At 45.0% G+C, this 17,476-nt stretch overlaps 1 protein-coding gene across 1 annotated transcript in view; it reads right to left on the bottom strand.

Annotated features, from left to right (window-relative positions):
- The window catches only part of LOC127003363 (zwei Ig domain protein zig-8-like), an 81,154-nt gene extending 66,600 nt beyond the window's left edge, over positions 1–14,554 (bottom strand). Inside the window, exon 1 of the mRNA XM_050869897.1 lies at positions 13,808–14,554. Coding sequence (XP_050725854.1) covers positions 13,808–13,877 — 70 coding nt within the window. The 5' untranslated portion in view covers positions 13,878–14,554. The remainder of the gene's footprint in view (positions 1–13,807) is intronic.
- Positions 14,555–17,476: the final 2,922 nt, after the last annotated feature.

The following is a 17,476-nucleotide window of genomic DNA, read 5'->3' as shown; positions in this document are numbered from 1 at the left end:
TCAACTTTTTTGCACTTGTCCGGCATTGTGTTTGTGTACCTTTGCTCTGAGATGAGATGAGGGAGTTTTAACTACTAAGAATGGTGGAGGTTACCTGTGTTATGAATACCTGAAAATGTGCAACGGTGATGGATGAATAATGGGATACGATTCGCTTAGTTTTCTTCTTTTCTGCGCTGGTCCGCGGTTGTGTTTATGTACCTTGCTTTGAGATGAGATGAAGGAAAAAAAAAGGAATTGTGGAGGTTATCTGTGTTCTATATTCCTACTTTTACGCTCATGTTCTAAGGTAATGCATGGAAAACTACTACGTCTATTTATGCCGTGTGTTAGTGTGAGGGGTTAGCTTGCTCGTAAGTCCCCGTTTGTCTCGGTTTTGTGAGTGTTCATGCCGGGCGAGGACGTGAGGGCCGGAACGTGAGGAAGGGCAGGTCCAGGCGTGGCTTTCTCGTGCCTTCCTTCCTTTGTCCCTTAGCAAGCAAATTAATTTCCTTCTGGCGCTTGCGTGCATTCAGACAGCCCCTTCCCCCCGCTTACACACACACACACACACACACACACACACACACACACACACACACACACACACACACACACACACACACACACACACACACACACACACACACACACACACACACACACACACACACACACACATCTCCATAAACACATTAATCTCGGAATACAAACAGACTGCATCTCCCTCGCCTTTGTAAATCCCCCTCCAAACACACACACACACACACACACACACACACACACACACACACACACACACACACACACACACACACACACACACACACACACACACACACACACAGAACATGGCCAATTAGCGGTCGAAACACAGACTGAAGGTTCGTCAAACAGTTGTTCGGCTTCGTGATGGTTTTGTGTTCAGCGACTTTAGGGGAAGAGTTTGTCGGTCTTGCCCAATCCTGCAATACTACACAATCCTACTCATTTCTAAAAGCTAAAAGAACACAATATCTTACAATAACAGTCCTACACATATTAACAATTTACCATGCACAATATTACACAGTTCAAAATTATTATTAAATCGTGTAATCTTGTTTGCATTTCTCCTTCACGTATTACGACTGCTTAATTGATATCCACAGGTGTTTTGCGCTGGTAATTCACTCACTCTCTGGCTGATTTGCCTTTTTACTCTTTGTCCTTCATTCACTCTCACCTTTCACCTTTTAAAAACGCGATAGCTCTTCCTTTACAATCTCTTCCTGCATTATTTTTCTCCTCCATCTCTTCCTCTTCCTGGTTATTGTCATCTTCATCTTCTTCCCTCTCATCGTTTGTGTCCTGCTTCCTCGTCCTCCTTCCTCCTTCCTCCTCATCTTCCTGTTCCCCATTCGCCTCATTACTATGTATCCTCAGGTAAGCGATGAAATTAGCATAATGAGTAACCTTCTCGTACGTTGAAAATATTGTGTGGATGTCTGTGTCTGTCTGTGTTTCTTTGTTCGTGAAGAGTGTTTTATTTTATCACATACACATTAGCATTAAGCTCCCTCCCCCTTACACACACTTCTGTTATCTAATTGGAGTCTATCATGTTAGTGTAATCTTTGTTCTTTCTTTTATTTCGTTATTTTTCCAATCCTTGTTGATTTATTTATTTTCTTGTTATCATTTGATTGTTTCTTTATCAGGGAGTTTCATGGCCATCATCTTTTTTTTACTAGTTTTGTATATCTTTTTTTCTTTCTCTATTCCGACTTTCTTTATTCCATCGTTCCGTTTTTCAATCTTTTGTTTATTAAGTAATTTCCTTATTTCGTATTTGATTGTCTTTGTCAGGGAGTTTCATAGCTATTACGTTATATATGTCAGTTCTTCTTCCTTTCTTTTCTTTTTCTTTTCTTCTTTCCTTCATTTTTTTCTCCTTTCATTTCTTTTTTCTACAGTCCCTATATTAATTTAGCTTTTTAATCAGTTATTTTTTGTCGTGTCCATCCATTACCTGCTCGCCATGACCCTAACGTTTGCAGAGTCCTGAATTTCCCGCCGCAATGAAATACGTCTTTATAAATGTACACCAATATTCGTCCACTATTTATTATGTTGATTTGTTAGTATGCAAATTGTGACTCGCTCGTGTGTCGTGTTTTTTTTCTTGTTGCCATGTGTTTGGTGTCTGGTGTGGGGGAGTGGGGGGTAGTGTGTGTGTGTGTGTGTGTGTGTGTGTGTGTGTGTGTGTGTGTGTGTCAGGGAGGATAGGGAACGCCAACCCACGCCGAGGCTTAATTCTGTTTAGTGGTGGAAGTTTCTTAACTTTTCTCAAATATTAAAAAAGAGAGAAAAAAAACTATCGGAAACTTCTCCTCATATCATTTCGCATTTTTTTCAGCCCTCTCCCTCGTGGGCATAAAAAGCGGGAGTGAAAAATATAAAAGGATGAGTATTTTTTTAGAAGTCTGGAAATTACTTTACATAATTACAACGCGATTTAGTGCATTCGGACACTCGGGGCAGGTACACCCAGGCCAGGAAATGCAATGATGCGAGATTTATGTTTGTTGTAAGTGTGCAGAAAATGTTGTGTGTGTTTAGCGAAGCCCTTTGTGCCGCGGAAGGAAGACAGGGTGATGCAAGGGCGCCGCCGCTGCTGTTGGGCCAAGGCGCAGCACAAACGTGTAATATAAGTAATTGCAGTAATGGAGCAGCGGTAATTACTGTTTTAAATACGCGCAAAGTAATGTGTATGCTAAGTTGGAACACTCCCCATAAAAGTAGATGTAACAGCCGTCATAATTCTCGAGATAACCAGTCGTGGGATTAAAACAGCCTGCAGCCAGCACGAGATATAGCGGAGCATAACATAGCATAGCATAGCATAGCAGGAATATCACGGCGCATCACATCACATAACATAACATTGCCTCAGTAACAACGGCTATGAACGAACAGATAGAAATTGACGAACCTTAGTACAAACAGGTAGATAGCATAGATAGCATAGCATAGCATGGCGCATCACAACATTACGTAACATAACATAACATTGCTGCAGTGACAACGGCTATAAAGGAACAGATAGAGATAGACAAACATTAGTACAGACAGAGAGACAGACATACCTTATTACAAACAGACGGACAGAATGATGATACTAATAATAGAAACACGTCTTCATCATTCTCTTGTCACATCAAAGCGCCTCCCCACCAAGGTTGCCAGATTATCGTACTCAGCCTTATATTTACCAACTTCCGACCCAAATACTGACTCCTGGGCCCCAATAACTAGATTCATTTATATCTATCGGTAAAATAGTTAATGCCTGATGTTTCTTGGCAATAGTTAGGCGTCAAAAACCGGTAAATACGTGGCTCTGAGTACGATAATTTGACAACGTTGCTCCCCACCCACCCACACCCACACAGCGATACGTGTTCGTTCCCTCACACTCTTGAACTCAGCACTTTGAAGTCGTCGTCACGGGCCTGCTCCTCGCGCCGGTAATACGCGTGGGGAGTGTGTATCACTTAGGCGCGTCCCTCTGCGTCTGTTGTTTCGTTCCCAGAAGCTCCAAACGGAATCTGAGCCTCATGAGTCATTGAGGACGGGAGGCAAAAGACCCATCGATTCGTGGTGTTACCTTAGTCCTTACCCTCCCCACTCGCAGTCCCTTCTCCCCTCCTCCTCCTTCTCCCCTCCTCCTCCTTCTCCCCTCCTCCTTCTTCACCTTTCCCTTCACGTACCGTCTTCCTCCTCATCCTCTCCTCACCTCCTCCTTCTCCCCTTCTCCTCCTTCACCTTTCCCTTCACTTACCGTCTTCCTCCTCCTCCTCTCCTCACCTCCTCCTTCTCCCCTTCTCCTCCTTCACCTTTCCCTTCACTTGCCGTCTTCCTCCTCCTCCTCTCCTCACCTCCTCCTCCTTCGGTTTTAGTCTCCTCACTCATTTTCATTCTTCCGCCGTTCCCTCTTGTATCTCTGCTTTCCTCCTTCCTCCTCCTTTGTAAACTCCCCCCACATTCCTCCCCTACTCCTCTTACCTTCACTTTCCGTCCTCCTCCTCCTCCTCCTCCTCCTCTTCCTTCGGTTTTACTCTCCTCACCCATTTTCATTTTTCCTTCCCTTCCCTCCTCTTGTATCTCCTACCTCCTTTCCCTCCACCACTGTCTCCCATCCTCCTGCTCTCCTCTCTTTACCATCTTCTTCCTACCTCCTCCTCTTCGGTTTCAATTTCCCCACTCTCATTTCCATTCTCCCCACCCTTCTCTCCTTCCTCCTCCTCCCTCCTCCACAATCTCCCCTCACCCTTCTCTCTCTCTTACCCTCACCCCATCTACATACTCCCCCTCTGTACCTAAGACCTCTCCCTCCCCGACCTAATCAGCTGTGCCATTTCCCCCCTCTCTTCTCCTCCTCCTCTCTCTCCCATTGTCCCCCTTCTGCTTCCCCGCCCTTCCGCCACGTTACTTTCACCTCCTGCGGCGTGAATTAAATGTCTCAGTAGATGCCGGCACGCTAATGCAGACTCCGAGATTAAAGCAACTCCGGCGAGGGAAAGGCGAGGGTGTCCCGGCGAATGAAATGTGCCGTGGTGGTGGTGGTGGTGGTGGTCTGTTTATATATTTTATTAACGTTGGTGTCTGTTGCTTGCCTTGGGGTCTGTAACTTTGCTTGGTCATATTGGTGTGCGTGTGTGTATGCTTGTGTGTGTGTGGGGGGGGGGGGGGCGTGTGTGTGTGTGTGTGTGTGTGTGTGTGTGTGTGTATACCGTGACTCCCGCTCATCCGCCGTTCCTGAGAATCTTCATATAGTCATTCATACCTGGTTTGGGGGGTCGAGATTGCCACCCTCATGTTTCCTCCTCTCCTTCTTCCCACCCTCCCTTCTATTATTTCCTCCCCTTTCCTCTCTTCCTCCTTTATTTCTTCATCTTCCCTTTCTCTCTATTTTCCTCACTCTCACGTCCTTCTGTCCCACCCTCCCTTCTATTCTTCCCTCCCATCCTCTTCCTCTCTTCCTCCTTTATTTCTTCATCTTCCCTTTCTCTCTATTTTCCTCACTCTCACGTCCTTCTGTCCCACCCTCCCTTCTATTCTTCCCTCCTATCCTCTTCCCCTTTTCCTCCTTTATTTCTTCATCTTCCCTTTCTCTCTATTTCCCTCACTCACTCTTGTCCTTCTATCCCACTCCCTCTTTCCCTCCTTCCCAAACTAACGCATTTCTTTCTTCATTCATTCCGTTTATACGACCTTTCTTCCCTTACTTTCCTCTTCCCTCCTTCGCCTGACCTTATCTTCCTTCCATCTCTTTATCTTTTTATCTCTCTCTCTCTACATTTTCCTTTTCTACTTACCTTATTCCCTCCTTTCTCCTCCTATCTTACTTTCCAGCCTTTGTAATCTTCTTCCTTCCCTTTTCTCCCTCCTATACGTACCCTATTCCATCGTTCTCTCCTCTCCACTCCTTCCTCCTTTCGTTCCATACCTACTCTTTATCTAACTATCTCTCTCCCTTTCTTGACACATATCCCCTTTTCTTATCTCCCTCAGAAAGTACCTCTCGTGTTGTCTGACCTCGACGCATGTATGGCTAACCTGGGTGTCGACTTTAATGGCCCAAGAGCAGGACGCTAAGACAGTGCCGGGGGTAGTGTTTCTTGTAGCCACTTCTCTCTTGTCTACGTCAGTCCCCTTTGCCTCAGGATAACGCTAAGACGGGGCTCGCATGTGGGTGTGGTGGACGTTCTTTTGCGCTAACTAATAACTTTTTTTGTCGTGTTTTAAGGCGAAGATCTCTCAGGACTAGTCTTGAGAATGACGGGGATAGCAAGAAGCAAGGGATAATAGGTCGTGTGTGTGTGTGTGTGTGTGTGTGTGTGTGTGTGTGTGTGTGTGTGTGTCTGCCGCCAGGTGTTGGGCTAATTAGAGAAGTAAGGCAGGTGATAGAGAATATTATAATGTTGTCCTCCTCCTCCTCCTCCTCCTCCTTCTATTCCTCCGTCTCTTCTTCCTCCCCATCCTCCTGCTCCTCAGTTTCTCCTCCTGCTCATCAATTACTCTTTCTCCCTCTCCTCCTCGTCCTCCTCCTCCTCTTCCTCCTCCCTCTCCTCCTCCTCCTCGTCCTCTTCCTCCTCTTCTCATCTTCCTGGTTGATATTATATATAGGTTACATTATTACACTAATTTTTACAGGGTCTTATAATCAGTCATTCTGTAATCGCTATCTTGCCTCATATATTTTATCTCTACAGATATATTTTTTCTGACAATTATATTACTTCAAGGTGAGTTTTCCGCATCTGTTACCTGTTATCTTTTCTTAATTTCACCCACCCAACATCATTTCTCTCTCCTTAGTTTGTCTTTCCTCAGGTGAGACGAGACTTTTTTTCTTCAAGTTTTTAGGCCGCGGAATCAAAACAATCCGGGCCAACAGCTGGAAATTAGCGCAACTTTTAGTGGAGTTGCCGCGGTAAAATAATCTTGGTTCATTAACACTCAAATTGCTTATTAAGAAGTTCCCCCTTATTACCGCCGACCGGCCAGTACCCCCCCCCCCCTACCCCCTCCCTACCGCCCTATAACACGTCACATTCAGGGTGATAAAGACTAGATGATCGGAAAGAGAGAGAGCAAAGTCGAGGGTAGGGATATAAACGTAAGTCTCATTGATTCGCACCGTTGTCCTTGGCTTTACCTTCCCCCTCCCTCTTCCCTTCACTCCCTCCCCTTCCCCCCCCCCACTTCCCTTTCCTTCACTCCCTCACCTTTCCCCTCCCTCTTCCCTTCACTCCCTCACCTTCCCCCTCCCTCTTCCCTTCACTCCCTCACCTTCCCCCTCCCTCTTCCCTTTCCTTCACTCCCTCCCCTTCCCCCTCCCTCTTCCCTTTCCTTCACTCCCTCACCTTCCCCCCCCCACTTCCCTTTCCTTCACTCCCTCACCTTCCCCCTCCCTCTTCCCTTCACTCCCTCACCTTCCCCCTCCACTTCCCTTTCCTTCACTCCCTCACCTTCCCCCACCAGCTTCCCTTCACTCCCTCCCCTTCCCCCCACTTCCCTTTCCTTCACTCCCTCACCTTTCCCCTCCCTCTTCCCTTCATCCACTCACTTCTCGCTTCCACTTTCTTTCACTCCCTTACTTTTCCACCTCCCTTCCCTTCACTCCCTCACGTTCCCCCTTCTGCTTTCCTTCACTCCCTCACCTTCCCCCTCCTTTTCCCTTCACTACCCCTTTCCCCTCTCACCCATTACAAACCATCCTCCTCATCGCTGAAAATTCAAAGATCCACTGAAAAAAACGAAGCTAAGAGAATGCATAATAAAAAAAGAGGAAGGAAGAAACATGAATCTGCGTTGCGGCAAAAGAGCTTCTGTTTACCCTGTTCCCACACGTCATTTTTTTTTTCTTCTTATCAAAGCAAAGGCAAAGAAGAGACGCCAACAAGCTGAGGAGGAGAAAGGCATTGAAAATCAGGCATTGGTGTTGTCTTATTCAGCCTCGTGTCTTCCTTTGACGTCAGGAGTAAAAAGTTTTCCTTCCTAGACGCCGCAACCTTCACTCCCCGGCTCGTTTAATCATCCATCTGGGGGTATTATCATGATTTTAATAAGATGCAGATTCCAGGGTATTGCTGTTAGTTTATGCGAGGGAGGCGAAGAGTCAGTCACGCAGAAGCCCTTAGCGAGGCATCAGTGGGGCAGAGATTGGATGCTCGGTTCCTTGGCATCAGCAAGGCATAAGTTGGATTGGGAAGCTTAGTTTATAAGAATAAGGAAGCACTGAGCATTATCATCATCATCTTCGGTTATTACTAGTCCATTATAGGATTTAGACGCCGAAGCACACATTTGGCAAGACTTTCGTAGGTGTTTCTTGCATTTTCAGGGGTAGTTTAATGACCCTGGTGGTAGTATGGTACATTTTCTTTGCCCTGAACGTGATAAAAGCCTTGAAAACCCGATAACTCTCCTTTTCGGCATTTATAAATAGTTGGTGCGAAAAGCTGAAGCGTCTAGAAGTACCAGGCTAAGCTTATTCCTAACACCTTCCACCTCTCTCTCTCCCAACGTTGCCATATTGTCGTACTCAGCCTCAATGTTTGCCGATTTCCGACCCCAAAACTGCCTCCTCGACCCCAATAACTGCCTTCATATAAAGTTATCATTAAAATGGTTAATTGTTGGTGTTTTCTGGTAATAGGTATGACTCAGAAACAGGTAAATACGAGGCTCTGAGTACGATAATCTGGCAACGGTGCACGATCTCTCCTCCGGCAAATAATATAACTACATCTCCGCCTGGCCCGTTATTTGTAAACTGCAACATTATTTTCCCTTATGTTTATATTATCACCCTATTTGTCAAACCAGCACTCTCCACTGCTCTCCTTACTCCTTTGACACGTTTTATATCACACAAGGACAAAGAAAATTATCCTGAAAATGAGGACAACACCAACTTGCCCCTCCACCCACCCCCATTCATTAATACCCTGCTCTCCTTCTCACGGCAGCTGCTTCTATCAATCCTCTCGCTCCTGTTACGCACCTCTCACGCCCTACACGGCCTGCCCCGCCCTGGCTCTCGCTACACAAATGCCAGGCACTCTCCCCTTCACTTCCTGTTAAGCATTTCCCGTCACACGCGCGCAAACACCCAGTCATACCCACCCCAACCCACATACACACAGACCTACACCATTACAGCCGCGTACTCCTCTCCCTCCTAAATGTCTGTCATCATTCGCTCACACACGCCAGATTTAACGTATCCCTTTGTCTGTTTCTCCCTGATCCCTCCCGGCTATCACTCTCCCCGGCTCTAAGCTTCTGCAGATCTCGTGTCTCGCTTCGCTTTTAACATCATATTGACTCCTGCACGCTGCTCGAGCTAGGTCTGTTCGAGTTACATCACCTCGGATCGGTTACACATACTCATCTTCTTTTTTCCTCGCTGTTGCTCGTCGTCGTAATGGAGTGAAGCGGTTTGGAGAGGAATCATACGGGGAAAAAACAACTCTCCATATTGTAGTTTCCTTTTACTCCTGATGGATGTGACTGCGTTTATGAGTTCAAGTGTTTAGTCGCTTTGTTTTTTGCTTCCTGCTGCTTTGTGCCGTAATGGAGTGCTCAGTGTAAAAGGAGAAACTAATGCAAAAGAGTACCTTCCCTTGCGGTAGTTCCCCTCACGTGTGCTCTTGGTCGTCGTCTCACCCGAGTGTTAAATCTCCCAGAATAAGGGAAGGTATAAAGCGTCTCTTCACTCGTGGCTTTCTCCCCTTAATCCCCCTTCCTCCCCTTCGCCGCGCTCAGGTCCGTCGCATCAATCACAGCTTCCCACGTAAGGCTTTCCAGGTAATTACAGGTTGACAGGCTCGAGTGTCAGGTAACTTCGGGTAATTGCAAGTGTAAAGCTGAAAAACGGGAACATAGAAGAGGGAAACTGCTACCATCGGCTGACCTCGGCTTGTGTGTGTGCTTCGCTGCGCTAGTTCGCCGCCGTCCGTCAGCAAAAACCTGGAAATGTGATACGAGGAAACAGTGTGGGGAGTGTGTATGTAAAGTGTGGGTGATATGGACGCTCGTCGTTGGTGGTTGGGTTATATTTGGTTAGGTTACGTTTCAGTTCTCTTTATACTCCTGTTTCCTGTGAGGTGTGTAGTGTGTGTGTGTGTAGGGTACTCATGGTTGGTGGTTGGGTTATATTTGGTTAGGTTACGCATCAGTTCTCTTTATACTCCTGTTTCCCTATTCGTTAGTGTGTCAAAAGGGAGGGAATATGATACGAGGAAACCATGTGAGGAGTGTGTATGTAAAGTGGGGGTGATAAGGACGCTCATGGTTGGTGGTTGGGTTATATTTGGTTAGGTTACATATCACTTGTCTTTATTATCCTCCTGTTTCCCTATCCGCTAGTGTGGCAAAAGGGAGGGAATATGATCAACGTTGCCAGATTGTCGTACTCAGCCGCTTATTTTTCCCGACTTCCTACCCCAAAACTGTTTTCTGGCTCCAATAACGAGACTCATTTATAGTTATCGTTAAAAGAGTAAGATCCTGATGTTTTTTGGCAATAGTTAGACGTCAGAACCCGGTAAATACTATGCTCTGAGTACAATAATCTGGCAACGGTGAATATGATACGAGGAAATCCTGTGAGTAGCTTGTGCCTAAAGTCTGCAAAATTTTGAGGCTTTTTTATGGTTAGTTTAGGTTAGGTTCGGTGCAGTTAGGTATCGCTTAACTAGATGGTCATGTTTCTCTTTCCTACAGTTCGCCATCCGTCACATAAAGAGAGGAAATATGATACTGGAAAATCATGAGACAAATAGTACTTAAAGTTTGCGAAATACTGACGCTTGGTGTTGGTGGTTAGGTTAGGTTAGGTTAGACTCGGTGCGGTAGGTGTCGGTTATCTTAATCCCCATGTTTCTCCCTTCGCTAGTTAACCAGTGATCACAAAGAGAGAGAGAATGCGATACAGAAAAATCAAGGGGTAGAGAGTACATAAAGTCTAGGAAATACTGACGCTGGTGTTGGTGGTTAGGTTAGGTTAGGTTAGACTCGGTGCCGGTAGGTGCCGGTTAACTTAAACCCCATGTTTCTCCCTTCGCTAGTTAACCAGTAATCACAAAAAGAGAGGGAATACGATACTGGAAAATCATGGGGTATAGGTAGTGTCTTAAGTCCAAGAAATACTATCGCTTGCCCTCTGTTAGTGGCTGCATTCGGTTAAGTTAGATTCGGTGCTGTAAGGTGTCAGTTAACTTAATGCTGATGTTTCTCTCTGCTCTAGTTTTACAGCCGCCACAAAGAGAGAGAAAATGTGATACGAGAAAATCATATGGGTCGTTTTCACCTAAAGTCTGCGAATTTCTGACGCTCGCACTCTGTTCGTGGTTAGGTGTGGTTAGGTATCGGGTAACTTACGCCCAACTCTCTCCTCCGTTAGTTTGCTTACCCTCAGAAACCAGGGAAATATGATACGAGAAAATCATGCGAGTAGTCTGTACGTAAAGTCTGGGTAAGAATGGAGCTCTATGGCTGTGGTTAGGAGGGAATAAGATGGCGGGGAGGGCGGGAGGGAGTGGAGTAAGCTGGCCCGTGCCGAGTGAAGAGAAAAATCCCAACGAAAAAGTGTGTGAAGATCGCATAGCACTCCGGAAACTGAGGCTGACGGGTGGACGGCGCGGAAAAATAAGGCGGTGAAAGAAGAGAGAGAGAGAAGGAAAGGAGAGAGAAAGGGGGGAAAAAAGCGTAGAAAGAAGGGAAAGAATCAGAACTGAGGGATAAGTATAAAAGATATGTCCTGACGCTTAAAAGGATGGAGAGAAAAACAAAACTAAAGAGATGAAAGGAATGGGCAAAACGGGATTCAGAAAGGAGTGCAAAAATAAATGGTAAAAGAAGAGAGAGAGAGAGAGGAGAAAAAAAGAAGGAAAAATGGAGTTGGAAAAGGGAAGAGTCAGAGCAGAGTGATAATTATAAAAATACGCCGTAGGGTTGAAAGGATGGAAAGAAAAAGAAAAGAGAAAAAGAAGGGAGATAAAGGGATTCAGAGAGAAGTGAAAAAGAGTGCGTTGGAAATAGAAATAATAATGAGACGAAGAAAAACTGAAAACGAGAGAAAGGATGGAAGGAAAAACAACAAAAATAAAAAGAAGAAATGAAGGGAAAAAACAGGATTCAGAGAGAAGTGGTAAAAAAAGGGCATTGAAAACAGACAAAAAATGAGGCGAAGAAAAACTGAGAATGAAAAAGAAGATGGAAGGAAAACAACATAACTATAGAAGGAGGAAAAGAATGGCAAAGACAGGATCAGTGAGGTATGCAAAATAAGAGCGTTGGAAAGAGAGGAAAAAACGAGGCGAAGAAAAAATGAGTGAGGAAAAAAATGAAAGAAAAAGAACAAAAATAAAAAGAGGGAAAAAATGGTAAAGACATGATCAGTGAGGAATGCAAAATAAGAGCGTTGAAAAGAGAGGAAAAAAAAGGAATGCAAAATAAGAGCGTTGAAAAGAGAGGAAAAAAAAGGAATGCAAAATAAGAGCGTTGAAAAGAGAGGAAAAAAAAGAGGCGAGGCAAAAACAGAATGCGAGAAATAATAACGACGTCGTGTGATTTGCGTGAAGAAGAGCGTTGGTGGTGATGACGCGAGGAGGCTGAACACACACACACACAAAAACTAAACAAAAGAAGAAACGAGAGCGAAAAAAAAAATGCGTTGGTTGTGCGGTTAGTGTGGGATCAATGTCGTGGTGGTGGTGTGGTGGTGATGAGAGGCCGACGAGGGCGCGGAAGAAGAGACCACCGGAGGCATATTGAGGCCTGAAGAGTCGAGACGTAATGAGAAGGTGCGGGATGCAGGATGGACGGGGAAGGAAGGGCGATACACGGGGGACTGACTGACTGTATGACTGACTGACTGGTTGAATGACTGACGGGGTGACTGTGAGTGACTGTGGCTTGCTAACTGAAAGACTGACTGAATGACTGGCTGGATGAATGGATAACTGATGGGCTGACTGGCTGGCTAACTGACTGATTGACTGACTGGATGGCTGGTTGACTGACTGGCCGACTACTAAATGACTGACTGACTGAATGACTGTCTGGCTAATTGACTGACTGGCTAGCTGGCTGAGTGGCTGACTAACTAACTGAATGACTGACTAGCTAACTAACTGTTTGACTGACTGGCTGGCTGACTGGCTGGTTGGCTGACTGGCTGGCTGGCGGCTCGATAAGACTTCTTCGATTATTTTATTCTTCAATTAAATTTTCATTGTCCGCAAGGGATTGACGTCTGTGTTTGTTTTTGTTTATGGGTTGTTTGGTTGTTTGGTTCATCGATTTATATTTTTCAGTTATTCTTTTCTATTTGTTTGCTTGGGTAATATTTTTTTTTCCATTCACTTCTTCCTCCATGTTTGAGAGCAATTGAGGGAGTGGTGGGTATGTCTGTTTTGTTTGTGGCTAATTGGGGATTGTTTGTTTATCCTTATTGTCTTCTATACTCAAATACTCCTTTCGTTCGTCTTCATGATTTTATTCTCTGCTTCATGTCTAAGAGCGATCGAGATATAATGAATGGCTTAATCATCAGAGTGTTGCGTGTATTTATCTGATTTCGTCTATACCCTTTGATTTCTGTATCTAATTCGTCTTTTGTAGTTTTCACAAGGTTTCCATCCTGGCTGAGTGATTGGCAGAGTGGGTCGTGTGTTTCTGTTCAGACTGTGTTGTGTTTCTTGTGCTCGTCCATCGCTCAGTTTATTTCCTTGTCTGTCTGTCCGTCGCAGTGTTTGGCGCCTCCTCCTGCCCAGGGATGCATCAATGACTGTCGTGTTTGTCTATCCTGTGCTTCGTTTGACCGTGTTTGTGATGGTGTGCGCCCCAGGTACTTCGGCTAATGTGCGTGCGTGTGTGTGTGTGTGTGTGTGTGTGTGTGTGTGTGTGTGTGTGTGTGTGTGTGTGTGTGTGTTTATGGATCACACATATTCTTGTATAATTTATTTTCATGTTTTATTCATTATCGTATCGAAGAAAGGAGAGTCTTGATATCCGTAAAACCAAATACCAATAATTTCGTGAGTATTGTATGTTACCTATTACACGGAACATGGCTGAAGCATAATGCATTCACGAGGTACGACTTATAAAACACACACACACACACACACACACACACACACACACACACACACACACACACACACACACACACACACACACACACACACACACACACACAAACGCGCACATTTGGGAACTCCCCGCCTGATGGCCATACGATCGTTGTTCCTCGGCGCAGTTTACTCACCCGGGGAGGCGAGGGCGAGGGCGAGGGCGCCGCACCACGCCACCCTCGCCCACACGCCCACCATCGCCATCAAAGGGTCTTCAACGTCTCGGAAACTTCCTGGACTGGCCGTCGCGTCCTTCCCCTTGCCTTCCTTTCCTTTTCTCCCTTTTTTTCGTCGCTCTCAAAGTCCCCTCGCGCCCCGACCCTTCCTCATCGGGTACTCAGGATCATCATTAAGCCTCATAAAGCTTTTCTCGGCCTTCATACATTCAGTTTCTTCTTATATTATATTTTTTTTCTGGTTCAGGAGTAAGTTCGCTTCTTCTGGTCGTGTCTTTCGCTAATCTTTCAGTTCATTGGCCGCTAGTTAGTGCACACAGTCGCGGGAGTCAAAAGTTCTCTGTTCCTGGTGCGGCGCGTGACTTCGGCGGTGTCCTTCACGCGAGATCAAAAGTTAGGCAGAGTTGCGGCGGGAGACGAGAGGGCGACGCGACACCTCACACGACGATGACTGGAGAGCAACTGACGAGGGAGAGCCTGGCTGACCGGCCCCTACCTCTCCCTCAGTGCCTCCTCCTCCCCCCCCCCACCTTCCCCAGCTCTCCCTCCCTCTCCTCCTCTTCCTCCTCCACCGTGATCGCGTCCCGTCCTGGAAATTGTTCGCCTCAAGTCCACCTTATTCCCTCAAGGAGTGAATGGCCTCGTAAACCTTGGCCGGCACGATGGAAAGTTCAAATGTCGCTAATAATTGGAGTTTTTAGTATTCATGCGTCATATCTGCATTATACATACTACGTTATACATAATTATACACATACGTACTCATATTAAACGTTATCCATACACTATACATACATTGCAATCTCTTTTTTTTTCCTTTGTTTTTTCTTTTTCAATGTCGCTAATAATTGGAGTTTTTAGTATTCATGTGTCATATCTGCATTATACGTTCGTTATACATAATTATACACATACGTACTCATTTTAAACGTTATCCATACATAATACATACATTGCAATCCCTTTTTCTTCTTTGTTTTTCTTTTTCGATGTCGCTAATAATAAGATTTTTTTTACTCAAATGTTAGATCTTCATACATACGTTATATATAATTATATACATACATACTCATATTAAGCGTTATGGATACATTATACAAACACTACACGTCTCATTTCTCCCTTTATAATTCCTTTTTCTCTTTACGTAGTTGTTATTGAAGTGGTTCGTCATACATAATTATATACGTGTACATATCTGCATTAAACGTTATAAGCTTTACACTTTCTTTATTCCTCCTTTAGTACTTTTTCACTCTCCTTCCGTGATCGTTATTTCAGAATGGTTTTGGTGTAATTTTCTTTGCTCATTTATTTTCCCTTCTCTGCCTAGACTTCACCAAATTCATCCATTATATCTACGAAGGTGAGATTCAGATTCTCTCTCTCCATTTTTTCCCTCATGTTTCTCCTCCTCTTCCTTTTTTCCTTTCCATTCATCTTTTCTTTGGTGACCTTCCCTCCGTCCCTCCCATCCCGCTCCACCTCTCATAACTCTTACTTCTTTTACAACACTCTTCCCCTCCTCCAATCCCTCTTCTCTATTCCCGGCCTTCCCTCCTTTACGCCCTCTTTCTTCCCTCCCATCAATCTCTTCTCTGCATAACCCTTCCTTCATTATCTTACCTTTCACTTCCTTTCCTCCTTTTCCATCACCTTCCTCCACTGTCCTCCTCCTCTTCATCTTTTTCCACCTCCATCTCTTTCTCTTCATCTTATTTCTCCATTTCTTTCCCCTTCTTTCTTTCGTGTCTCATATAAGAACAAATGTAGAAGTATTAAGTGGAGATTGCGAAGTAAATGAAATGGTTTAGCACCGAGTTTGGTTTAATGCACACCGTCCACAAGAAAAATAAAAAAAAAGTGAAAATGCGTATATGTGTAATAAATTTGGTCGCTCTTGAAACAGTAATGTGACGCTTTAGTGAATTAGTGTGACGGCACGAGTCTTGTCGCGTTATTAAATTTCCGCCTCAGACCGGTCCTTGTCGGGAGAGTGAGGTTCGCTTCCCTGCCCTTTTCTCTTCTCCTGACGCCCGTTGTTTAATGTATAATTCGTTGCCTTCTCAGCGTTTTTTTTTTTTTTGGGGGGGGTCATCTTTTCCTGCATGTTCATAAATATTTTCCCTTTGTTTTAGTTTCGTATTCTGTTTTGGCGGTCTGTCTCTTAACTTGTCTTTATTTCCACTATTATCTCTTTAACTATCTATCTATTTTCTCATCGATAAAATGTCAAGTATTAATCGTCGACTTCTCAGCGTTCTTTTGTTTCTGTTTCCATCTCATGAATATCTACCCCCTTTTTTTTTCTCGTTTTTTTTGTGTGTATGTTTCTCTACCTGTCACTTTATTTCCATTTTTATCTCTATCTTTTTTTATCTCTTTCCATCTCCTGTGTAACTTATTTTTATTTTGTTTCCGTGTGTCTGCTTCTCTGTATGTATGTCTGTTTGTTCGTCAGTCTGTCTCTCTCTACCTGTCTCTTTATGTTCGTCAGTCTGTCTCTCTCTACCTGTCTCTTTTATCTCCACTTTAATCCCTATCTATCTATTCCCTGTTCGATAAAATGTCAAGTTCTCGTCTCTTTTACATTTGTTTCTTTACTTTACCTGTAATCTCAAGCTCCACTTCGAGAAAACTTTATATCCCTTTTTACGTGTCTTAATTGTACGTTGGTTTAATTTGACTCTTAATTTGGAGCGAGAAAGAAAAAAAAGAGTTAGTGATCTCATCCGGAAAAGTCTGCCAGTATCTTTTTCTCCGTCCGTTCTCTCTCTCTCTCTCTCTCTCTCTCTCTCTCTCTCTCTCTCTCTCTCTCTCTCTCTCTCTCTCTCTCTCTCTCTCTCTCTCTCTCTCTCTCTCTCTCTCTCTCTCTCTCTCTCTCTCTCTCTCTCTCTCTCTCTCTCTCTCACCCCCCCCCTCCGTACCTTCAACTTCTCGCTCTCCTGCCGGCATCTCCCTTCCTCTACTGCACTCTCTTCTCTCCCTCACCTTCCTCTCTTCTCTCACTCTCCTTCATTGGCCTTACCTCCCTCTTCCTCTTGTCTCTTCCAGCTTTGTTCTTCTTCCTTCGTTTCTTTCTCTTCGTTACTTTTTTACTCACTTCCCCTACTACCTCCTTCTTTGAGCTTCCACTTGTCCCTCCCTCTCCTTCCTTCTTCACCTGCTTCCCTTACCTCCCTCCCTCTCGTCCCTTGCGCTCCTTCTTCTCCATCTCTTTTCCTTCCCACGTGTTTCTCTGTCCACGCACTCTCCAATGCATGTCTCCTCCTTCACGCTCATGCTTCCTCTCTTGCCTTCTTCACATGGTCCCTCTCCTTCCTCCCTCCTTTGCCTCTCTCCTCCGCATCCCTCTCGGTCCTCCTCTCGGCGATTCGTCATAGCGCTGGACGGCAAATTAATTCTTGGAGGGACTCGACTGAGGACCCAGCGCTTGAGTGTTTCCTTGCCGGAGGGGCGCGCGGCAGCCGGAATGAGGAGGGGAGGGCGAGCGAGCTGGGTCCTGGTACTGCCGCCGCCGCTACTGTGTGTGTGTGTGTGTGTGTGTGATCGGTTTAGTGATTGGCTTGTGGATGGCGTGTTTAATATGCATTGCCGTTGGTTTGTATTTGTAGAGTTTGTTACTGT

This window comes from Eriocheir sinensis, chromosome 25 (genome assembly GCF_024679095.1).
Source record: "Eriocheir sinensis breed Jianghai 21 chromosome 25, ASM2467909v1, whole genome shotgun sequence".
Taxonomy (NCBI): Eukaryota; Metazoa; Arthropoda; class Malacostraca; order Decapoda; family Varunidae; genus Eriocheir; species Eriocheir sinensis.
This window is presented reverse-complemented; position numbering and strand designations above follow the sequence as displayed.